Source organism: Hippopotamus amphibius, chromosome 8, assembly GCF_030028045.1.
Source record: "Hippopotamus amphibius kiboko isolate mHipAmp2 chromosome 8, mHipAmp2.hap2, whole genome shotgun sequence".
Classification (NCBI taxonomy): domain Eukaryota; kingdom Metazoa; phylum Chordata; class Mammalia; order Artiodactyla; family Hippopotamidae; genus Hippopotamus; species Hippopotamus amphibius.
Window position 1 is genome coordinate 97679876 of NC_080193.1, and position 25937 is coordinate 97705812.

The window sequence follows — 25937 nt, forward strand, 5'->3', positions numbered from 1 at the left end:
TGAGCACAGCGCAGTGCTGCCGCGGCTTGTCAGGAGGCCGTCGCAGAGCCAGCCGCTTCCTGTCGAGCTGTGAGGCTTTTACAGATTGCACATTAATATTCACTTCTGAGGTACAGAAGGAACGGAACATGTCCCAAATGTTAAATGCTGTGGTGTTTTTCATCCTGCATAATCAGCAAGAATGTCAGCTATTCCAGTGATAAAATGCTTGTCAAGATCAGTTCAGAAATTGCCCACTGCAGCCTTTCCAGCTGCCCACAGCATTCATCCGCCAATTGTCCTCATGCTTGAGGAGCTGGCTAGCTCAGCCCTCAGGAATTATCCCTGTCCCAGGAGTGCATGAATCACATAGCCCCGAGAGGTTCTGCTAAAGTACACGTGGTGTTTAACTGGCAGCAACTTCTCCGCTTGCCCTCTGCGTTCATGCCATTAGACCATAACCCCGTCTGGCCAAAGACCTACCGTTTTGTTTGGTCAGAGTTGCCATCTAAATGTTTGATTCTGGGGCCTGCACTAGGAATATTCCAGAAATACTCAGTTTCAGCTTTTTTAATGCAGAGGTCGAATGCACTTGGAAGAGCCCAGAATAGAAATGGAGCAAGAGCCATTCTTCCTTTACTAGTCGTCTGTTTATACCTGTGGAAAGCAGCAGAGCAGGAGGGGTAAATTGGTGGCCAGAGTCAAAAATGCCTTAGAGGGCTTCCTAGGTGGCACAGTGGTTAAGAATCCACCCACCAATGCAAGGAACACAGGTTTGATCCCTGCTCCAGGAAGATACCACATGCCGTGGAGCAACTAAACCTGTGTGCCACAACTATTGAGCCTGCACTTTAGAGCCCGTGAGCCACAACTACAGAGCCTGTGTGCCGCAACATTGAAGCCCATGTGCCTAAAGCCCATGCTTCGCAACAAGAGAAGCCATGGCAATGAGGAGCCCGTGCACCACAACGAAGAGTAGCCTCTGCTCACTGCAACTAGAAAAAGCCCGTGTGCAGCAACAAAGACCCAACACAGCCAACAAATATATAAATTTATATTAAAATAAAACAACCTTTTAAAAAAAACAAAACAAAAAATGCCTTAGAAACTAGGTGGCACTTGAGCCAGGTATGAGAGCATGTGACTTGAAGGGAATGCCAGCCAAGTAGGAATGACCACACACTGCAACTGAATGGCCCGAGTTCAGACTTTGATGCGCTCTCTGACCATAAAACACGTCCTGTAATCTTCCTATGTCTTAGTTTACTTATATGTAAAATGAGTATGATACTGTTTTGGACAGTTGCAGTGAGAATTAGAAATAGTACAGAAGCACCCAGAACTCATATGATGATAGCAATGAATGGGAGTTATTAAAATCAAAACTTTTTCAGGGAATAATGAGTAGGCAGGCATCTGAGAGCAGAAGATGGATGTGTGGCAGATAAAAACCAGAAACAAGTGTGGAAAGACAGGCTGTACATAGCTTGTGGGAAGCCCTTGTAGGGCTTGCTAAGGAGTTGAGACCTCATCCCATAGGGGTTCAAGAGGCTTTGGGAGTTTTCATTAAAGAAATGCCAGCTCTAGGATGGCGCAAAAGCCTAGTGGTTAGTACTTGGGCTCTGGGAGTCCAACCCCCTACTCTACACATCCAAGCTGGGTAACCTTGGGCAAATGACTCAAGCCTTCTAAGCCTCAGTTCTATCACCTATAAATTGGAAACGATAAAAATACTGACCTTTTAGGGCTCTTGCGAGTAGTAATAGTTATTTATTTAACACTCACTGTTCTAAGTGCTTGACTTGCATTTCTTAAAGGAGGTCATGAATTTAAAAGCTTAGGGCAGTGACTGGCACATATTAAGTTAATCACTGCTGTGGGAGTGGTACAACAGCTAAGGTCATTATCTTTATTGTTTGGTCAAATCTGTATTTTAGTAAGATCCTTCTGGTGATGGCGTAGAGAATGGGCTGGAATGGTTGGGCTGGAAGCCAAGAGAACAGGTCTGATGACACACGTTTAAAAGGTCATTGAACTGTATTCTTCAGATTTGTGCATCTTACCTTGTTTATGTTATACCTCAGTTTAAAGAAATATAATAAAAGAGAGAACCAGTGAAACCTCTTCTTCCAGTTTACATGTGCTATTCTACAACTGCTTGGAGTTTCAATTAGTTGAGCTCTCTTCACTTAAAAAAAAAGAAAGAGGGGGCAGTATTGTGAGGAACTAAGTGAAATCCTTTTTCAGTGAACCATGCTCCTGAAGGACGGGAAGCCCAAGGAAACCTCTACAACTCATACAACACCTCTACAACTCATACAAAATTCTGACCTAGTGGATAGTTTCCCTTTGCTAGAGCTGCTTGCCAGCAGTAGCAAATGAACCTAGAGGAGAGTCTCTCTTCTTCCAGCCCAGTGGTACAGAGGTGCTAGAACCAAGAAAGGCAGGCCATTGGGGTGGTGTGGTTAAGGGTGTTAGATGCTGGACCAGTTGACAGACTCTCCACCCTTGGCCCTCTGGAAAGTTGACTGTTTACAGGGCTTCCCACCTTAGGGCAGTTTTCTATTTAGATTTTACTGAACCTCCAAACGTGTCACAGGTAGGAATACTATTCAGAATCCTTTTCTCTTTGAACCTAATCTTATCTTTGAATTCCTCCTGTTGTAAAACCACCATTTTCATTTCTTTCTTAAGGCCAGGTCTAAGGCAGGTCAGTAAGTATGCTGACCTTTTCTTGGATTGACACCAAACTAAGTGGTAAAAGTGCTCAGACTGGGCAACATGCTTCCCCTGCATAGAGCCCTGGGTGATGTGAAATGATTGTGACCTCTCAATAGATGGGGAATGGATTTTTTAAATCTGATGCCAATTCTGTTTCTCCTCCTGTTGATTACAAAAACACAATCTAAAACAATTGGAATTTCGAGACCAGCCAGGTGATCAAGATCAAATAATGTGCCTCAGGGAATGGAACAGTTAGGAGAAGGTCATTTCTGATAGGGCAGGAAGGGGAAAAGCCCTGGCCCAGCAAAGCTGGAGAAGGGCATTTAAAACATTTAAGTGAGATTTGTAAAAAATACAATATTCATCCTAACTAATTGCTTACTTACTAACTCCTAGTTAGGTATTTAAAGAGATAAGATTAAATGTCTAGAATTCAGTGATAATTATGTAAACAAAAACCAACCTTAAATTGCCTAGTATTAGATATGGGTATTGACACTATGCATATCTTATAAATCATTTCTAATTGAATGGGGCAGTGTTAACTTCCAAAACCTAAAAAACTCATAAGTCAGGGAACATTCTGATTAGACAGACAGGTCTCCTTGGATACAGGCATCGAGTCTGATGTGGCCATGACAGGTTCACTGATAGGCAATTTTCAAGAACTGTTGTGAAAATAAACATGAAGATAAGTGAAAACACAGGTCATATAAAACCAAAAAACTGAAGGTTGTCTACATTTTCATAATGCTTATACACATGCATATGCAAATTACATGCATATATTTCTTTTTTTTAATTTTATATTTTTTAAGCTCTTTATTGGAATATAATTGCTTTGTACTCTCGTACCAGCTTATGAGGTACACTAAAGTGAATCAGCTGTATTTATACACATATCCCCATATCCCCTCCCTCCTGCGACTCCCCCCCCCCCCCATCCCGACCCTCTAAGGCATCACCCATCATCGTGTTGATCTCCCTTTGTTGTACAGCAACTTGCCACTGGCTATCTGTTTTACAGTTGGTAATGTAAATCTGTCTATGCTACTCTCTCACTTCGTCCCAGCTTCCCCTTCGCCCCCACCCCCCCAACCTCGTGTCCTCCAGTCCATTTTCTGCATCTGCATCCTTATTCTTGTCTTGTCACTGGGTTTATCAGTACCATTTTTTTTTTTTTTTTTTAGATTCCGTATATATGAGTTAGCATACAATACTACTTGTTTTTCTATTAATGGCTTACTTCACTCTGTGTAACAGACTCTAGGTCTATCCACCTCATTACATATAGCTCCATTTCATTCCTTTTTATGGCTGAGTAATATTCCATTGTGTATATATGCCACATCTTCTTTATCCATTCATTTGTTGATGGGCATTTAGGTTGCTTCCACGTCCTGGCTATTGTAAATAGTGCTGCAATAAACATTATGGTTCATGTTTCTTTTGGGATGATGGTTTTCTTTGGATATATGCCCAGTAGTGGGATTACTGGATCATATGGTAGTTCTATTTGTAGTTTTTTAAGGAACCTCCAAACTGTTTTCCATGGTGGCTGTACCAACTTACATTCCCACCAACAGTGCAGGAGAGTTCCCTTTTCTCCACGCCCTCTCCAACATTTGTTGTTTCTAGATTTTTTGATGATGGCCCGTTCTGACCAGTGTGAGGTGATACCTCATTGTGGTTTTGACTTGCATTTCTCTGATGATTAGTGATGTTGAGCATCTTTTCATGTGTTTGTTAGCCATCTGTATGTCTTCTTTGGAGAAATGTCTATTTAGGTTTTCTGCCCATTTGTGGATTGGGTTATTTGCTTTTTTGGTATTAAGCTGCATGAGCTGCTTGTATATTTTGGAGATTAATCCTTTGTCCATTGCTTCATTGGCAAGTATTTTCTCCCATTCTGAGGGTTGCCTTCTTATCTTGTTTATGGTTTCTTTCGCTGTGCTAAAGCCATGCTTTGTAGCACTGTCATTATTTTTTTTAACAATTGAAGCATTTATTAGAAAAGTTGCAATTAATATTCATTTAACCATTAAAAAATATAGAATTATATACATATATATTTTTGAAGGTAGAAAAAGGTTTATTACTTACATAATTGAGGTCTCTGGGATGAGTAAAGCAGTCTCAAGCTGGTTCAAAATGGCTGGAGAGAGCAAGGAAAGCAGACTGGCTTGAGGCTTTTATTGTGGTTAGGGGGTAGGCCTGGGTGAGAATTGCCATAGGAAGGCAGGAGATTGGGCGATTTGAATCTCCTGTAGGTGCCTGGGCTTCCTTATCAGCTTGCCTAGGTGTGGGGCACAAGAAGAGGCAGGTGTGAGGCTTAAAAGCTGTTTGCAGTCAAAGATCAAAAGAGTTTAACTCTTTATCACAAACATTCACACAATCACCAACATGCTCTTCCAGTGTTACCGCCCAATTTTTTCTTTAAGTTTTTCTTCCCTCTGCACTCTTACTAGTAGTCCTTTAATTTTAAGAAGTTATCATCTTTGCCTGAGTCTCTGTGATAGTTTTTTTTAATTGAGGTATAATTGACATATAACATTATGTTAGTTTCAGGTGCTCCACATAATAGTCACTATTTGTATATATTGCAAAATGATCACCACAATAGTTATGAAATTTTTTTGTCATAAGAATTTTTTAAAATTTTTATTTATTTGTTTATTTTCACTGCATTGGGTCTTCGTTGCTGTGCACGGGCTTTCTCTAGTTGCAGCGAATGGGGGCTACTCTTCATTTAGGTACGTGGGCTTCTCATTGCAGTGGCTTCTCTTTGTTGGGAGCATGGGCTCTAGGTGCGTGGGCTCAGTAGTTGTGGCACGTGGGCTTAGTTACTCTGAGGCATGTGGGATCTTCCCAGACCAGGGATGGAAACCCTGTCCGCTGCATTGGCAGGTGGATTCTTAACCACGGCACCACCAGGAAAGTCCCCATAAGAAATTTTAAGATCTACTCTCTTAGCAACTTTCAAATATGCAGTACAGTGCCATTAACTATAGTCATGATGGTGTAAATTACATCCACGTGACTTATTTATTTTGTAAATGAAAGTCTGTACCTTCTAACTCCCTTCACCTATTTCGCTTCCTGGCCCCACCCATTGCCTCTGGCAACCACCCATCTGCGCTATGTATCTATAAGCCGGTTTGTTTTGTTTTAGATTCCAAATATGAGTGAGCTCATACTATACTTGTCTTTCTCTGTCTGACTTATTTCAGTTAGCATAATGCTCTCAAGGTCCATCTGTGTTGCTGCAAATGACAAGGTTTCGTTCTTTTTTATGGCTGAGTAATATACCATTGTGTGTGTGCGTGTATATATATATACACATACACATTATATATGTGTATACACACTATATGTGTATACACACACATACACACTCACACACACACACACACCCCACATCTTTATCCATTCATCTATCAGTGGACACTTAGGTTGCTTCCATATCTTGGCTATTGTAAATAATGCTGCAGTGAACATGGGGAGTACATATGTCTTTTCAAGTGAGTGTTTTTGTTTTCTTTAGATAAATACCCAGAATTGGAACTACTGTATCATATGGTAATTCTATTTTTAATTTTTTGAGGAGCCTCCATACCATTTTTTATAATAGTTGTACCAATTTACATTCCCACCCACAGTTCACAAGGGTTCCTTTTTCTCCACATTCTTATCAACACTTATGTGTCTTTTTGATAATAGCCATTCTAACAGGTGTCAGGTGGTATCTCATTGTGGTTTTGATTCACATCTCCCTGATGATTAGTGACATTGATCACCTTTTCATGTAACTGTTAGCCATCTGTATGACTTCTTTGGAAAAATGTTTCTTCAAATCCTCTGCACATTTTTAAATCAGATTTTTTCTTTTTGCTATTGAATTGTATGTGTTCTTTATATGTTTTGGATATTAACCCCTTATCAGATATATAATTTGTAATTATTTTCTCTCATTTGCGGGGTTGCATTTTTATCTGTTGATGGTTTTCTTTGCTTTTTGGTTTGATATAGTCTCACTTTAGTTTTGCTTTTTACCTTTACTTTTGGTATCAGATTGAAAAAAATCATTAAGATTGATGTCAAGGAGCTTACTGCCTATGTTTTCTTCTAGGAATTTTATGATTTCAGGCCTTCCATTCAAGTCTTTAATACATTTTAGTTTTGTAAATGCTGTAAGATTGTGGACCAGTTTCATTTGTTGCATGTGTTGCATTCCCCGGCACCATTTACTGAAGAGGCTTCCCTTTCCCCATTGTATATTCCGGGCTCCTTTGTCTTAAATTAATTCACCATATATGCATGGGTTTATTTCTGTTCCATTGATCTATGTATCTACTTTTATGCCAATACCATACTGTTTTGATTTCTGTAGCTCTGTAACATAGTTTGAAATCAGAGCATATGATGCTTCCAGCTTTCTCAGGATTACTTTGGCTATTCAGGGTCTTTTGTGGTTCCATACAAATATTTGGATTGTTCTGTTTTGTTAAGCCATTGGAATGCCATTGGAATTTTGATAGGGATAGCAATGAATATGTATATTGTTTGGGGTATAGTATGGACATTTTAACAATTTGATTCTTCCAGTCTATGGGCATAAAATAGCTATCTGTACCTCCTTCAATTTCTTTCATTAATGTCTTATAGTTTTCAGTGTACAGGTCTTTCACCTCCTTGGCTAAATATATTCTTAGGTATTTTATTCTTTTTGATGCAATTGTAAATGGGATTATTATCTTAATTTCTCTGATAGTTGCAGAATTTTACTTTTAACATCTGCCTTTCTCTCCCTCACATCCCACTCTGCAGAGGTAGCTTTTGTTTAACTATAGCCAGTCTGTCTTCTTCCAGACATTTCTATACACAAATGTGAATATTTTTATTTTATTTTTTTGCACATGGGATCAAACCATATTACCTTTCTGCATCTTGCCTTTTCCACTTAAGAGTATACTGTGGACATCTGGGCAAATGTGCACATTCAGTATACATACCTTATTTTTTTATTAGCTGCATAGTATGGAGTTACCTTGGTTTTTAACCTGTGCTGTTTTTCTCTATTAGAACCAATACTGCAGTGAACACCCTCATACATTTTCCTGTACACTTGTGTGAATGGGTCTGAGGGTAAGTTCATTAACATGAGACCACCAGGTCAAAGGGTATGCATGCTTTGCAGTTAGGTATATATTGCTACTTGCCTTCTGAAAAGGTGGAACCAATTTTTGCTTCCATTCAGTGTCTTGAGAATGACTGTTTTCCTATACCCCACATTAACTTTCTATGTTAACAATATTTTTAATCCTAGCCATTCTGATAAATAAAAAGTAACTTTACACTATGATTTTGATTTGTGTTTTTTTCACTGTAACTAAGGTTGAGTACCCTTTTATATTATATTGGCCATGTGAATTGCCTTGTTATTTCATTAACTTGTAATTAAATTATATTAAGGAAATTGGCATTCTTTTTATATAAATAGGAAATGTTTTCCCCAATTTTTTATGTGATTTTGTAAATGATATTTTGTACTGTACTAATTTTTAATTTCATATATTCAGATTTATCACTTTATGGTTTCTAAGATTATAAAATATTTACTCCACATAAATGTTTTTCTGACATTTTTCTTTAATACTTTGATAATTTAAAAAATAGTTTTATGGTTTACGTCTTATAGTTAAATCTTCCATTTATCTGGAGTTACAATTTTTAATAAATGGGTTCAGCTTTATTTTTTCCTCTAATGGCTAACCAGTTGCCCCAACATCATTTATTAAATAATTTATCTCTCCTCACTTTTATTGTATACTAAACTCCCATATGTATTTGAATCTATATCCTGGGTATACAGACACCCAGCATAAACACCACAAACATAGCAGATTATCCTGAAAAACAGGTTGTGTGAAGTCATAACCAGTACTGACTGGTGGTTTGCTACTTGTTGACACCTTGAGGCAAAGAATAAAAACTACCCACATTCTTAAGACAATGGCATGCAAGCTAATAAAGAGCACCTATTTCAATTTATACACAGGGTTTGTTTTTCCTCACATCAGTGACCCAGCAATTGATTAGATCACAACCTTCTAGCCAGGAACTCATTTTGGTTTCTCATTTAATCTTAGGCATTGCTGGTCTCATAAAGCTGTTAAGGAATAATAATATTGAGCACTTGTACTTTTCATCCCTAAGTGCTATCTAAACATTAACTAATTAAATGCATTGATGAAAGAAAGGGATTTGCAGACTTCTTCAGGAAAACTGATATCTGGTTGCACACCTGGGAGGGGATGATTCCTAAAAAGCATTAACTCCCTCTTTGAATGGCGCTCAGCAAGCAAAGGAATAAAAAGCTGGTGACATTATTTCACTTCTTTTGAAAATTTCCTTGGGTATCTTCTAATTAGTCTGGTTAAACTCACCTTTTATCTATCTCCCCAGATATTTCCTTTCTACATTCCTGGGGGTATTCAAGAAGCTTCTTTTGATGTTTTCTGTGTCTGTTAATCACAAAATCATAGAATCTTCAAGCTGAGAGAAATCCTTATTGATCATCTAGTTTTGAATGACTTAGTACGATCACTTTATTTTGTAGATGAGGAAACTGAGGCATGGAGAAGTTAAGTGACTTATTAAAAAGGTCAGACAGCTTAGTGGGGACAAAACTGGGAATAGAAGCCAAGATGTCTAGCTCCCATTTCAGATCTCAATAAGCTTCAATCCTCTTTTTTATCTTTGTGAGCATCTGAATTGCCTTTCTCTTTTTTTTTTAACTTTCTTTTTTTTTTAACTCCATCCTTTCCCTACTTTTTCTTCCCTTCCTTCCTTTCTGCCTTTTATGTCTCTCCTAACCCTTAGTGGGTCATTCCCTTACATGACCAGGTAATGTTGCTTTTATTTCTCCTCTATTTCTCTATGTCTTGAAAGATGGGATCTTTTGTTGTTTTTCTGTTAAGATGTCCTCCATTGGCCTCTACTCAGATCCTCTCTGAATAGCTGTGTTTCTTTAATTTCTCCCACATACATGCATTCGGGGAGTTGCTTTGTTTTGCTTTGGTTTTTTCCAGGTATAGTTGCTTCTTCCTTTAGTAAAGTTACTTCTCTAGTTTTGGTAAATAGCCATTTAAGTTGATGTTGAGTCCATTTTCATCACAGAATTTCATGTTACTTTGATAAATTTCCCAGTCATTCACTCAATAATAAGAATCATACTCCATGTTCAGAAATTCACACAAGATGTGACCACTTAAGAGAATTTTTGTACAAGGAGTAAGTGTGTTGGACAATAAATCTTTACATAAGCCAGTGACAGATCCAGTTCAGATCAAAACTGTGGGAGTAAACCTGGCCCAATCTAGACTGTGCATCTTATTTCCATGCAGGGACTGAGTGAGTTTAGAAATCCTCCATTTTTTTTTATATAAATTTATTTATTCATTTATTTATGTATTGGCTGTTGGGTCTTCATTGCTGTGCACAGGCTTTCTCTAGTTGCGGTGAGCAGGGGCTACTCTTCGTCATGGTGCACAGGCTTCTCATTGTTGTGGCTTCTCTTTTTGCAGAACGCAGGCTCCAGGCACTTGGGCTTCAGCAGTTGCGGCACACAGGCTCAGTAGTTGTGGCGCATGGGCTTAGTTGCTCTGCAGCATGTGGGATCTTCCTGGACCAGGGCTCGAACCCACGTTCCCTGCAGTTGACAGGCGGATTCTTAACCACTGCGCCACCAGGGAAGCCCAACCCTCCATTTCTATATGGTGGCTCAGTGAGCATTCAGTGACCTCAAGATTCTCAGGCTGAACCAAACCCTGAGGCACTCTTAACCATAGATGCCCTTAGAAAGTCCCCTTCCTAGAGTAGTGAAGGGTACTTGGTTGGGGGGGGGGCAGTCAAAGTCTGACATAACCCAGCTGGGTGATCTTGGACAGTTTACATCACCTCTCTGGGCCTTAGTGTTCTCATATATTAAGTATGGAAGCTGAGTTAAACCACTTAGAGCCTTTCCTTATTTACTATTCAATGAGTAGTAATGGCGTAACTAGGGCCAAAATGAATAGTAGAGACCTAAATCAGATTTATTTTAGACATGTAGCTAATTAACTCAATAGAGAAGTAAGGTTCTGCTGACCCTACCATGAGAATTTTTTGGAACTATCTCAATTTAAAATATTTTACTCTATTTGCCCCATAAATAATACACATACACTTATATGAGACCATGTGCCCTGCTTTGGGGCTCAGAATATGTGGACCCCATAATTATACTTACTCTTTGCAAATGCTTCTACATAAGTTCCATGAGGTTGTGGCTTCATGAGGCTGCACCCCTTGAGGCACTTTCTATAGTGCAGAAAAACTGAAGTAGGCCCCATCCCATATATTTTTGTGAATAAGAAATTTATGTTCTTGGGCTCAGCTCCACCATTAAACCATTGGGGAGAATTGGAATTCCTTTATCTTTTATTCACTGGGATAGTTTCTAGCAGGAAGCAAAATATAATTTGATAGGAATGGTGATGACCACTCACAAATCTACCCAGTTACACCAACCCAGATAACCCAGATTAAATTATCACATAGTTTCCAGCATCTAAGTAGAAATTGTCACCTTTGGGAGGGGATCAGATAAGAGCTAATTGGTGACATCATAATCCACCCTCAGTGAAGTATTTGATTAGCCAAAATCTTAGTCCTGTTAGAACAGTCCCATAATGGATAAAGAGGAGTGTGGAGCAGCTAATTAGAGAAGACACAGTGTTCTGTTTATATACAAACATCCCAGCACTGAGCCATGATAAGGAGCTCAAAGGCTAATCATGGGGAAATGGGGTTTTAACAAACTTTTTGAAATAGGAAAAGCCCCTATGCTTTTTATTTTCTATTTTTAAGAAAAATGATATGGTAGTATGCTTTCAGTTTTCTATTTTTACAGATTTATTATTCACAGGAGTAAATTTTCATTAACTAGACTTACTGTGGTGATCATTTTGCAATATATACAAATATCAAATTATTACATTGTACACCTAAAACTAATATAATGTTATATGTCAATTAAATGAAAAAAAAAAAAAGAGGAGTAAAATTTAGAATTAAATGAGAATTCAGAATATTCTCGCTGTGTGTTAGGTTTTCAAACTTGAGCAGACCCCATAGGCTGTTTTTCCTACCTCTCCAGGAACTCACCTGGCCTAGATCACTAGACGTCACTGTCCCCACCTGTTAATGCTGAGAAATGTCACTCAGAGAGAAAACAGTGAGTAGAGCCGCCTTTCATAGTCCTCTGGCCACGCAAATGCAAACTAAATTATATCTGAAATCATTTTACAATGCATGACAGTTTTGATTCTTCCATTTCACCAAGCTAGCTTGTTACTAGTGAGTGGCAGGTGGCTTTGTTTAACATGAATGGGGTCTTTTGGTTAGACTTTCAGAGGAGGGGCCATTTGTCAAGTGCAGCAGCCCTCTTCATCAAAGTATTCCCAACAGTTGTCCAGAATCTAGATGTTACACAATAGCTGAGGAATGCCTGTATTGAAATGGAAGGTAACTTGACAAATCAGGGGGAAGGAATTCGTCGATGCATAAATTCAACGAGAAAGAGCTTTTTCTTTCTTGTTCTTGTCCAAGTCCCCAGTGCTCTGTCCCTCTCCCCTTGTAGATTTTGAATTTTGTGGTGGTGCCAAGGGAGTGAAGGTAACGGACATAAAAGAATCATTTGTACCCTTTTCCCAATCCCACAGATCTCTATTGGCTGCAGACCTTGAACATGACACTGCAATTTCCTGGTGCCACACATGAGTAACAAGCAGCTGTTTTCTGAAACTGTGGTTTGGAGAAGGCAGCACTAGGTTATTTTTTAACTTAATTGTAATTTTTGATTGGTTTGCAAGAAAGCAAATCAAATAAAGTCTGTTGTCTTAGTCTGCAAGAAAGCCATAGGCCTCAAATTCCAATGCTGACCGTCTTGACCAGAATAAAAGAGGGGGGAAAGTGTGTGTATCCCCGAGCTGGAAGTTCAACCAGGCAGTCACACAGAAGGGTAAGCATATTTGGTATATTTGTCAGTTAGCTGGATTGTAGAAAGTGATATTTGACTATTCCTTGAGTTCTAAAAGTACCTGAAATGACAGAGTGAAAAGAATTTGTAGAGAGACTGCAAAAGTCAAAAATAGAAAAATCTTGAAGGTATAGGCTTAATATTGCATTTTGTTTTTATCCTTACAGTGCAATAAAAGGACACATAATTTTAAGTTACAAATGGAAGTATATATTCTTTGAACACGAGGTCAGTATGATACCTCTGGAATAGTCATATACACAATACTCCCAAATTAAATGAATCAGACTAGGACTTTCCTTAGTATAAAAGATTAAGTTTAATGGAAAACAGAAACAAACTCTTTCACCCTATTTTGGACATATGCCTTTCCTCAAGGAGATGGGGCAATTTGGTATATGGAGAAGATGAGGGAGATTGAGGAGATGGACAAAGAGCTATATATGTTTTCTGCTAATTACTTTGGCATGATTTTGTTCACATAGACAGGCACTTTGGCGAAAATATCTAAACCTGGGATAACTAAACCTTATCTCAGTAGTCTATTTCACCAGCACTTGCGACATATCCAGATGACCACCTGGTTAACTGAAACCATCAGCCTTCTAATGCTAAAGATGATTGGCCTTGTGAATTGTGATGGACTGATACAAAGTTATATTAACCTGTGACCAGGAAAAGAGTGGAAAAGAAAGGCTCCTTGAGCCTTGGTCTTCTTTGAGGCTGCCGTCTTCCTATTGTTTGTGGAATATGGTCCTAAGTCCTCACCAAGATGGCTAGTAAGTGGAAGTGAAAAGCAGGATTCTTGAGGGCAGGAGGAGATGGTGGGAGGCAGGACATTCGATTTCTTTTTAAGCAATTATTCCAAGTAAAGATATATCTGCTTTTTAAAAAGACATGTAGGAGATGTCACACCTGGAGCCTGCTTCTCTTAGTGATGAAACCTCTAGACCAGAAGCCAGAATAGCTTCCCAGTGCTGCTAGTTGTTATATTCAAAGATTTAAACCTCCTAAATATACCTTTACCCCTTTAATTGTATCACTATAAAGTTTTTCTTTATATAATATTAAAGAAATATTTGTCAATTCTAAAATAAACGTATGGAATATTACCTCACTTTTCTGGAGGAAAAGCTTCCAGCAGCTTCAGCCCTTTGGAACATGGCCCTGAACCTCAGCTGACAAATAGGAAGAGGAATTACTCAAGTGTAAGGAAGCAAAACTGGTCTCTGATAGCTGAGCTGCCAGCAAGTCCATGTGCTCTTCATTCTCCTCCCTAAATCACACAGCAGAATGATTCAAAATGTTGTGACACAAAAATAGCACAAAGATATGACTGCTACAGCCAAGGAAAAAGACTGAAAAGCATCTGCAATTAGTCAACAAGAACTTAGGTGCCTAACAGAGAGGGGATATTTAAGACTAGCATGAGACAGTCTTTGCTTTTAAGCAGTTTACATTCTCTTAGGTTGATCCATATAAAATTGCCACCTTTATAGGTAAAATCATCATTTTGTAGTTAGTATCTCCATTTTTATATTTTCAATCTACAGTTGGATAAGCAAAACAATCACATTAGGAACTTCCCTGGTGGTGCAGTGGTTAAGAATCTGCCTGCCAGTGCAGACATGGGTTTGATCCCTGCTCTGGGAGGATCCCACATGCCACAGAGCAACTAAGCCCATGTGCCACAACTACTGAGCCTGCGCTCTAGAGCCCATGAGCCACAACTATTGAGCCTGTGTGCTGCAACTACTGAAGTCCGTGCACCTAGAGCCCATGCTCCGCAACAAGAGGAGCCACCAAAATGAGGAGCCCACACACCTCAATGAAGAGTAGCCCCCGCTCGCCCATGTGCAGCAACAAGACCCAACACAGTCAATAAATAAATAAATATGTTAAAAAATCACATTAAACAATAGCAAAAAACACAAAAGAACATCAATTTCTATATTAAATTATGTGATATAAAAATCAATTATATGAAGCACAGGAGATCCATGGCAGGTGAAGTAGCCAAAGATGGCTCTCCAAATCAAGTCAGAATATATCTGAGCCGTGAAACTTCGGTGACATTCAAATTAGTGTTAAGAGAGGTAAGAGGGGAAGTGAAACTCTAGATAGAGGAAATACATGAGTGAAGGCACAGAAGCAAGAACAAGCATATTCTACACAGGGAAAAGTTTCCTCACAACAGAACATACATATTAAGAAATGGAAAATGGGGACTTCCCTGGTGGTCCAGTGGGTAAGACTCTGAGCTCCCAATGCAGGGGGTTCAGGTTCGATCCCTGGTCAGGGAACTAGATCCCATGTGCATGCTGTAGCTAAGAAGCCCACATGCCACAACTAAGAGCCCACATGCTGCAACTAAAAAAAGATTCAGCACACCACAACTAAAAGATCACGCATCCCTCAACTAACAATCCCACATGCCACAACGAAGATCCTGTGTGCCACAACTAAGACCCAGTGCAGCCAAAATAAATAAATAAATAAATTTTTTTTAAAAGGAAAAGAAATGGAAAATGAATTTGGGTAGTATGGAATCAGTTTATGGAGACACTTGTACACCAGGCAAAATGTAAGCTCCAGTTTTGCCTAGTTCTCACTTGTATCAGTAACTGAGTATAATAACTCAGTGCAAATTCCTGAAATGAATGAATGAAGAGTTTTACTAGTAATAAAATAAGAATTCAACCAAAGGTTTGAGGGGCGAGATGACACATAATGAAAGTAATGTCCAAAACTGATTAATATATATGCTGAATGGATCAAAAGAAAAAGACTATCATCCAGAAATAAAACCAGAAGTTTATTTCATTAATCTAGAGAGGGGTGATAAAAGCCTGGGGTAGGATGGGAAAAAGACTTACACTAGAGACATTTAAAAGAGAATCAACATGAACTTTAAAACATTATGCTAAGTGAAAGAAGCCAGTCATAAAAGACCACATGTTATATTATTCTATTTACATGAAATATCCAGAGTAGGTAAAACCTATAGAGACAGAAAATAGGTTATTTGCTGCCTAGGGCTTGGGGGACGGGTTAGGGAGAAAAGACTAGTGACTGCTAATGGGTATGGGGATTTGGGGGAGAGTTGATGAAATGCTATAAAATTGATTGTGGTAATAGTACACAACTCTGAATAAACTAAAACCTACTCAAAACTATAGACTCTAATTAGGTTAATTACATGACATGTGAACCATATATATATATCAATAAAGCTGTTATTTAACAAGTGAAAGGGAATCAATAAACTGTGGCGCATGACAAGATATGTGTGTTTGATGGAGAAAATGAACCATTCACTGTAGACTCTATATAGTTTGATTTCATTAAAATAACAAGACTGTCCACTAACACCATTATTATTTAATATTGTTTTAGGAGCACTACATGATGCAATAAGACATGAAACATGAAAGGAAGGGACCAGATTATAACTTTCAGAAAACCCAAAAGAATCACCTAAAAATGATAGACGTTCATAAACAATCAGTAGTATAGTGATATATAACATGTACAGAAATGTCAATATATTCTAATACACCAGCAATAGCTGATAAGAAAAATAGTATATAAAAGAGTTTAACCTTAAAATAACTTAAATAACAAATGTGAGTGGTTTATACAAAGGAATAAAATAATAAATGAAGATTTAATAAAATGGTGATAGGGAGACTAAATATTGTAAAGATAGTGGTTCCCAAACTAATTTTTTAAAGCTTATTAAAATCCCAGATAGGAATAAATATAAATTGCTGGCAGTGTAAATTTGTAAATTTGGTATTTCAAAAGCCTTCAAAATGGTCATACCCTTTACCCTTTGTCCCAAGAAAATCTTCTAGACAAAGAAAAAGCTTTATGTACAAGATACACTAATCTTCTCCTGTAGATCCTAGATGATGACTCTCATGTCTTCCTTATGGTGTTCTCTTCTCATCCTCAGTTCCTTCAAACAACGTTTACTCACCTGGTTTCCAGACTGTCCTATATCCTGATGTTTTCCCCTAAATGGACTGTAGTTTGTTAGTGCCTCTCTTTAAATGTGTCATTATCTTTGGTTGTTTAGAAAAGAGTAAAATAAGTAAAACCATACTCAGCTGAAATATTGTTACCATAGTTTACAGTTAACCCCGTGATACACTGTGAAGTGTTTACTAATGTTGGTATATGAGTTGGTAGTGGTTATTTCTTAGAAAGTGCGTATCATGTGTTGGTATTATGAGCACATTTTCCTGGGGCTTATCAGAGTTAATGGTCCTTGAGAAAACATAAATAAAAGGAGATCTTATCTATGGCTTCCTACAGGTAATGGGGAGGAGAATAAATTTTAAAATGGTAGAAAATGTACTTGCTTGACTCAAAAAAAAAAAAAAAAAAAGAGCCAGCATAATTTCTACCCCCTTTATTAGGAACAAAACAAAATGAAACAAAAAACACACCACTCTTAGAAGGCAGTAAACCTGATTTTTCTGTTCAGTTTCTACACCAATGCAAAAATAATATCCATTGTTTTTATAAATGCCGAAAACAACCATATACAAAGTGAAAGACTTGCTTTTCCAACATGTTCCTTTCCCTAGATTTAACCACTCTTATATTCATTTTTAAAACATGAGATTATTCAATAGTGATGTTCATAAAACATCACTTTAGTTTTTATCTCCAGTATTCTGTATAGCTTCATTTTTTGCAAAATACGTTATTAATATTTCTATTAATTTTGTTGCAGTGTAGTTGACTTGCAATGTTGTGTTAATTCAGTTTTACATGTACACACTCTTTCTCATATTCTTTTCCATTATGGTTTATCCCAGGACATTTCTCTCCACACCCCCTCCAGCATTTGATATCTGTAGAGTTTTTAATGATGGCCATTCTGACTGGTGTGAGGTGGTACCTCATTGTAGTTTTGGCTTGATTGCATTTCTCTAATAATTAGTAATGTTGAGCATCTTTTCATGGGCCTATTGGCCATCTGTATGTCTTCTTTGGAGAAATATCTATTTAGATGTTCTGGCCATTTTTCGATTGAGTTGTTTGGTTTTTTGTTATCAAGCTGTATAAGCTGTTTATATATTTTGGAAATTAAGCCCTTGTCAGTAACATCATTTACAAATATTTTCTCCCAGTCCGTAGGTTGTCTTTTCGTTTTGTTTATGGTTTTGTTTGCTGTGCAGAAGCTTATGAGTTTGATTAGGTCCCATTTGTTTATTTTTGCTTTTATTTCTGTTGCCTTGGGAATCTGACCTAAGAAAACATTGGTACAATTTATGTCAGAGAATGTTTTGCCTATGTTCTCTTATAGGAGTTTTATGGTATCATGTCTTATATCTAAGTCTTCAAGCCATTTTGAGTTTATTTTTGTGTATGATGTGAGGGTGTGTTCTAATGTAATTGATTTGCATGCCGCTGTCCAACTTTCCCAACACCACTTGTTGAAGAGACTGTCTTTTCTCCATTGTATATTCTTGCCTCCTTTGTTGAAGATTAATTGACCATAGGTGTGTGGGTTTATTTCTGGGCTCTCTATTCTCTTCCGTTGATCCATATGTCTGTTTTTGTGCCAATACCAGCTGTTTTGATTACTGTAGCTTTGTAGTATTGTCTGAAATCTGGGAAGGTTACGCCTCTTGCTTTGTTCTTTTCCCTCAGGATTGCTTGGGCAATTCTGGGTCTTTTATGGTTCCATATAAATTTTAGGATTATTTGTTCTAGTTCTGTGAAAAATGTCATGGGTAATTTGATAGAGATTGCCTTAAATTTGCAGATTGCTTTGGGTGGTATTGCCATTTTAACAATATTAATTCTTCCAATCCAAGAGCATGGGATATCTTTCCATTTCCTGGAATCATCTTCAATTTCCTTTATTAATATTTTGTAGTTCTCAGTATATGTCTTTCACCTCCTTGGTGGGATTTATTCCTAAGTATTTTATTTTATTTTTTGATGTGATTTTAAAAGGGATTGTTTGTTTACATTCTCTTTCTGATATTTCATTGTTAGTGTAAAGAAATTGCAAAACACATCATTATATTTCTTGTAGTCTTTTATTTTTGTATTACTGGCTACTATTATTTGTTCACCTTGGCCTTGTAATATCTCTTTAAGTATGATTTATTGCTCTCAGGTGTTATTTTCATGTAAAATTATCATTTTAACTATGATTCACTTGAAAGCATCCAACTATTTCCAGCTATTTCCAAATTAAATTTAATCTTCATTTTTTTCATATATCAAAATCATGTATATGCACGTGCATCAATGAGAGAGAAATAAAGGCAGATTTTTACCTTGTTAGTTATGAACCACTGGAGTCTTTGAATCCTGTGCAGTATTAGTTAAGTGAGGAGGGCTCTGATGGACCACTGGCTCCAAACTTATGGATGTTTGCAGACCAGCAACTGAGGGGACTGTGGGGGGCAGGCAGACTCAAGACCCTGGGGCCGCGGGGGGACAAGTGTCAGTTGAAGAGCCCGTGCCTCAGCAGGAGCAAGCAGCCTCCACTCACAGCCAGGATCATCATCATGTTGGAATTCAGGCCTAGTTTTGCCAGATCTAATGATTTTTCAAAAGAAGCCAAAAATTTGGATTTTCATGTGAAACCCCCCAATTATTAAATTGGCTCCTTTTTTTTTTTTAAACACTAATATTTTTAAAAAATCTTCAAGGTAAATATAACCCTTATACTGCCAAGTTGTGACTTCTGTATATTATTATACTTAGCAGCAGCAAGAGAAACCTATTTTTCCACATTTGTTGCATGATCTTAGGGGAGAAAAAACTACTCTAGTAACTCATCAGAAAACAGGTATTATTGAATGTACAACATAAAATTCTATATAAGTACTTACCCTGGATGTTTTCAATCTATTTAGGGAAATCCACCACATTCCTCTTGTACTGCATCATAACTGTCAAGTTAGTCTATGAAAGAAGGGTTCCCCATTTGTTGGTCTTCAGTCCTCTACAGCACAGTACAAAAAAAAAGAGAAATACAAAAGACGTTTCAACATCTTCATTTTCCAACCTCCAGTGGTGTAAGCCAGAGAGTTCTTTTGGAGCAAAAATACTATGTCTTTTCTTTCTCAGAGTTGCTGAGAAATTGTAATTAGAGGTTTTCCTGTTGTGTAAAGGAAAGGAATTCCAGTCCTCCTGCATCTGCAAGACTTATGTTCTCAACAAATTTGCTTCTTCCCTGTTCCATTTCTCTTTCTGCAGGTGATAGAGGGAAAGCTGGCTCCATTCTTGGGCAAGGTCATTAAATTTGCCACCTCACATGTGTACAGCTGCAGTCTTTGTAGCCAGAAGGGGTTCATCTGTGAAATCTGTAACAATGGAGAGATCCTCTACCCTTTTGAAGATATTTCAACAAGCAGGTACAGAATCTCTTGTCTTTTAAAAGTATACCTGAATATGTCACATGCAGTGTTATTAGGCCAGAGCTGGCCAACTTTTAGTCAAGTACTGTATCTCTGTCTCTTCCTCTGTATCGGATTTCCCTTATTCCTGGAGAACATGTTTTACCCTTTGCTTTCCTGTAATTTATTTCCAACTCACCTTGCTACCTTTATCCAGAATGAGATAACAAGGTTGCAAAGAGAGGTAGCTTAGCTCTGCCTTACTAGGTAACAAAGAGTGTTCAGATTCATGTTTAGAATGAAGATGGGGGAGAAAGAATCCTCACAACCATCCCGGGGTCAAGTGATAGGCAATGGAAATCACAGTCTCAGAGGAAGACCAAAACCAGATTGGCCACTAGGAAGAAAACCGGAGCACACTGGTGAACAGCTGTCTGGCTCACCACATGCTCCTCCGTAGATGCACTGCAGTGTAGTGATGAAAGTTTTAGGACCCAAAGGAGAGAAAAGTGGGAGCTCACGTGGGATTATTTTTCTAACCAAAGTAATATTTGGGTGTCATCACTTCCATTGACTGATGGCTGATTTATTCCCCAACTTAAGAGCAGGATTTTTCATGTTGCTCTTCTTGAGTAATAAAATGATACATATCACTTTTCCTTTCATCCCAAAAGTATAACAGGAATATACATTGTGTGTATGTGCACTGGCTTCTCTGGGCATGAATGTCATGGCTCATTTCCCACCCTGCTGGGCTCACTTACTCTGTGGTTCAGAATAGAAGGTGAGGCACATAGCCAGGGAGGATTGAAGCATGTGTGGTAGAGCTAAGATATTAAGAGTTGACTCAGCCCTTCTGGCCTCTTCTTAAACCCAAAAACTGTTTGTAAACATCCAGGCCCACACACAGAAGGACAGACACGTAAACACAAGACCCGTACACATACACACACTGCAGCCTCCGGTTTCCTGAGTACAGGTATTTAGCTCATAACCTAAAGATTATATACTTCTTAAAAATGTATACCACACAAAAACTTGTATACAAATGTTCATAGCAACAATATTGATAATAACCAAAAAGTAGAAACAATGTAAATACCTATCAGCTGATGACTGGATAAACAAAATGTGATATATCCACATAGTGGCATATTAGTCAGCCTAAAAAGGAATAAAGTGGGCTTCCCTGATGGTGCAGTGGTTAAGAATCTGCCCGCCAATGCAGGGGACACGGGTTCAATCCCTGGGCCAGGAAGATCCCTCATGCCGTGGAGCAACTAAGCCCATGTGCCACAGCTACTGAGCCTGTGCTCTAGAGCCAGCAAGCCACAGCTGCTGAGCCCATGTGCTGCAGCTACTAAAGCCTGTGCGCCTAGGGCCCGTATGCCACAACAAGAGAAGCCACCGAAACCCATGCACCGCAACAAAGAGTAGCCCCCACTCACCAAAACTAGAGAAAGCCCAGGTGCAGCAACAGAGACCCAATGCAACCAAAAATAAAAAAATAAGTAAATAAATAATAAAATAAATCTTAAAAAAAAAAAAGGAATGAAGTATATGCTGAAATGTGGATGAACCTTGAAAACATTACGCCGAGTGCAAGAAACCAGACACAAAAGGCCACATATATTCTATTTATATGAAATGTCCCAAATAGGCAAATTCATAGGGCCAGAAATTAGATTACTAGTTGCCTAGAGCTTGGGGGAAGGGGAAAAGGGAGTAACTACTAATGGGTATGGGTTTCTTTTGGGGGTGATGAAAATGTCCTAGACTTAGATAGTGGTGATGGTTACACAGTCTTTTGAATACACCAAAAAGCAGTGAATTTTATGCTTTAAAAGAGTGCAATAAAAATGTTTAATGAAAAAATAAAAAATTTAAAAAATGCTTCCAACTGAATAAACCATATATTACGGGCCATAAAAGAAGTCTCAATAAACTTAAAAGGATTGAAACCATACCAAGTATGTTCCCTGACACATGGAATTAAGATATCCAGTAGAAAAAAAAATCTGGGAAACCCCAAAATATTTAGGAATAAATACATTCTAAAAACTCTTGGGTCAAAGAAGAAATCCACCACAAGAGAAATTTTAAAAATATTTTTAAATGAATGAAAATGAAATACAAAATATCAAAATGTATGGAATGCAGCTAAAGTAGTGCTTTGAGTGAAATTTATAGTTATACACCTATATTAGAAAAGAAGAAAGAAGGTCTCAAATTAATAACTTAAAATTCCACTTTAAGAAACTAGAAAATGAAGAGCAAAACAAATCCAAAGCAAGCAGGAGGAAGGAAAGAATAAAGATTAGAGCAGATATCAATCAAATGAAAAACAGAAAAACCATAGCTCAATGAAACCACAGATTAGTTCTTTGAAAAGATCAGCAAACTGGATAATCCTTTAGGTAGGCTAACCAAGAAATTAAGAGAGAAGACACAGATTGCCAAAATCAGGAATGAAAAAGGGTACAGCAATTAACAAAATTTTAAAGAGGTAGTATAAACAACTTCATGCCAGCAAGTTAGACAACTCAGATAAAATAGATAAATTTCTAGAAAGACAAATTACCAAACTGACTTAAAAAGAAATAGAAATATGAATAGACCTACAACGAGAAATTGAAATAGTAATTTTTAAATCTCCCCATGAAGTAGTCAGATGGCTTCGCTGATGAATTTTGTTGAATATTTAAAGAAATAATACCAATCCTCTACATGATGATAAAGAGCAGCACTACGTAATGATAATGGGGTCGAGTCTTCAAAAAGACATAACAGTCCTTAGTGTGTATGAACAGAGTCAAAATACATGAGGCAAAAACTGATAGATTACATGGAGAAACAGATGAATCCACTATTATATTTAGATATATCCACTATTATAGTTAGAGACTTGAATACCCCTCTGTCAGTAACTGACAGATCTGTAGGCAGAAAATCAGTGAGCATATAGTTAAACTGAAAAGCACTGTCAACCAACTGAATCTGACTGACATCCATGTCAGTTCGTGTGGTACAACAACAACAAAATATACATTCTTCTCAGGCTTACATGGAATATTTACCAAGAGAGACCACATTCTGGGCCTTAGGACACATCTGGACAAATTTTTTTAAAGAGTAGAAATTATGCAGAGTATGTTCTCAGACCATAATGAAATTAAACTAGTAATCTATAACAGAAATATACCTGGAAAACACCCAAATATTTGAGGATTAACAATATACCTTTAAATAACAGATGAGTATATGACATGTTCATGTAAAAACCTGCACATGGCTATTTATAGCAGCTTTATTCCTAATCACCCAAAATTGGAAACAACCAAGTTGTCCTTTAAAAGGTGGATCAATAAATAAACTGTAGTATATCCATACAGTGCAGTATTATTCAGAGGTAAAAGAAATGAGCTATTATGCCGCAGAAGGACATGGAGGAAACTTAAATGCATATTATTGAGTAAAAGAAGCCAATCTGAAAAGGTTACTTACTATATGATTCCAGCTATGTGACATTCTGGAAAAGGCAAAACTATACAGACAATATGAAAATCAGTGATTACCAGGGATTTGAGAGGGAGAGGGAGGGACAAATAGCTGAAGCACAAGAAATTTTGAGGGTAGTGAGATTATTCGATATGATTCTGTAATAGTGCATACATGACATTATACATTTGTCAAAACTCACAGAACTGTACAACACAAAATGAACCTTTATTTAAACTGCAGACTTCAGTTCATAGTATATCAATATTGGTTCTTTCATTGTAACTAACATACCACACTAATGCAAGATGTTGATAATAGGGAAAACTGGGGGAGATGGGTAATACGGGAACTATCTGGTCAGCTTTTCTGTAAATAAAATCTGTTAAACTAAAACAATTCATTTAGCTGAACGTTTGACTCAAAGATCGAAGCTGAAAAGTTCTAATAAACTTTATTAGAACAATTTTAGATTTACAGAAAAATCACAAAGATAATACAGAGAGTTCTTTTAAACCTCACACCCGGTTATGTTAGTCTGGTACCTTTGTTACAATTCATGAACTAATATTGATACATTATTATTAGCTTAAGTCCATAGTTTTTTTCCGATTTCCTTAGTTTTTAACCTCGTGTCCTTTTCTGTTCCGGAGTATCACAATACATTTACTTGCCACATCATCCTAGGCTCCTTGGCGTTGACCATTTCTCAGACTTTCTTTTTATGATCTTGACAGTTCTGAGGGGTACTTGTCAGGCATTTTGTAGAATCCCTCTATTGAGATATACTTGATGTTTTTCTTATGATTACACTGGGTTCTATGGGTTTGGGAGGAAGAACACAGAGGTAGTGTCATTTTCATCATATCATATCATGGGTACATACTATGAAAGTGACTGGTCACTATAGTCTTTGTGTCAAGTGTCTCCACTTTAAAGTGACTCTTCTTCCCCCCACTCACTCCCATCCCCTTTCCATACTTTCCTTCTGGAAGGAAGTCAGTATGTTCAGCTCACACTTAAGCAGTGGGGAGTTATAACCCACCCCTTCGTGAGCGGAGTATGTACAAGATTATTTGGAATTGTTCTGTATGAGAGCTTTGTTTCTTTCCCATTTATTTTTTCAATTATTCATATCAGTATGGACTCACGCATATTTATTTTATACTTTGAGTTATAATCCAATACCACTTTATTTTGTTACTCAGACTGTTCTGGTTTTAGCCACTTCATAACTCTTTCAGTTGGCTCCTGTGTCCCTTTGGCACATCCCAGTGATTATGGGGTTTTTGGTTTTGAGCATTTCCTTACTTTCTGGCACTGCCAGATACTCCAGGCTCATCTTATATAATTCCTCCCCTAATCCTAGAAGCAGCCACTTCTCCAAGGAGCCCTGGCTCCTTTTAACAGAGAATATTAGAAACCAAGATCAGGGTGCTGCGATGCACACATTTTTAAAGCCCTCAGGCCCAGGACTTGTCCCTTGCAGGGACAGAGGTGCTCCCCTCCCACTGCATATTAGAATTTCCTGTGAGACTTGGCTTCTTTAAATCCCCAGAATCTGTATCTTCAAAGACTCCCCATGTGATTCTAAGCCACATGCAGAAGGAAAAAATCCCTCCTCTAAGACACCTGTGGTCATGATCAGAGGTGTTGGATTCTCACAACCAAAATGACTACATTAGCTGTCTGTAGACTCACAGGGCCTTTACCCAGTGTGAAAGAATACGTCGCTAGTTAGAATCCTCTGTTTCTCCCTTGCTCAGATGCAATTCTACAGGCTTGTACAAATGTCTGAGTCTGAAGGAGCCCTGACCTGCCTTCCTGGAATTCCAGGTGGATAATACTTTCCAGGAGCCTGTTGTGCTTTCTCATGGTGTTCAGTTTCCAGTTAAACACTGGGAGTGGCTTGTACACATCCATGGAAAAGGACAAAAAGAAACAGTAATGAAAGATTTACTGAAGGAAAACTTTAATCAGAAATAGACTTGCAGATTCAACACATCTGTAAAAATGTACTGAATAAATAAATGTGGGTAAATAAAAATAAATTTGAATAGTGGGATAAATTTTAAAATCTATGTGTAATTGAAATCTTTATGGATGAAGTGATGATATATCAGATTTACTTTAAAATAATCTGATTGTGGGAGAGAGGGGATAAATACAGATGAAAGAGATAGCTAATTGTTGAAGCTAGGTGCTCTGTACACAGGAGTTTATTATACTATCCTCTCTACTTGAATATGTTTGAAATTTTCCATAATAAAACATGTTTTAAA

General features: G+C 37.8%; 1 protein-coding gene across 4 annotated transcripts in view; it reads left to right on the forward strand.

Annotated features, from left to right (window-relative positions):
* The window catches only part of PLEKHM3 (pleckstrin homology domain containing M3), a 198023-nt gene that overhangs the window by 148084 nt on the left and 24002 nt on the right, over window positions 1–25937 (forward strand). For 3 of the 4 annotated variants that reach the window (XM_057745975.1, XM_057745974.1, XM_057745976.1), the window contains exon 7: window positions 20018–20175. The exons of the other annotated variant lie outside the window; for it this stretch is intronic. In XM_057745975.1, coding sequence (XP_057601958.1) covers window positions 20018–20175 — 158 coding nt within the window. The remainder of the gene's footprint in view (window positions 1–20017; window positions 20176–25937) is intronic. 4 annotated transcript variants of the gene reach the window in all.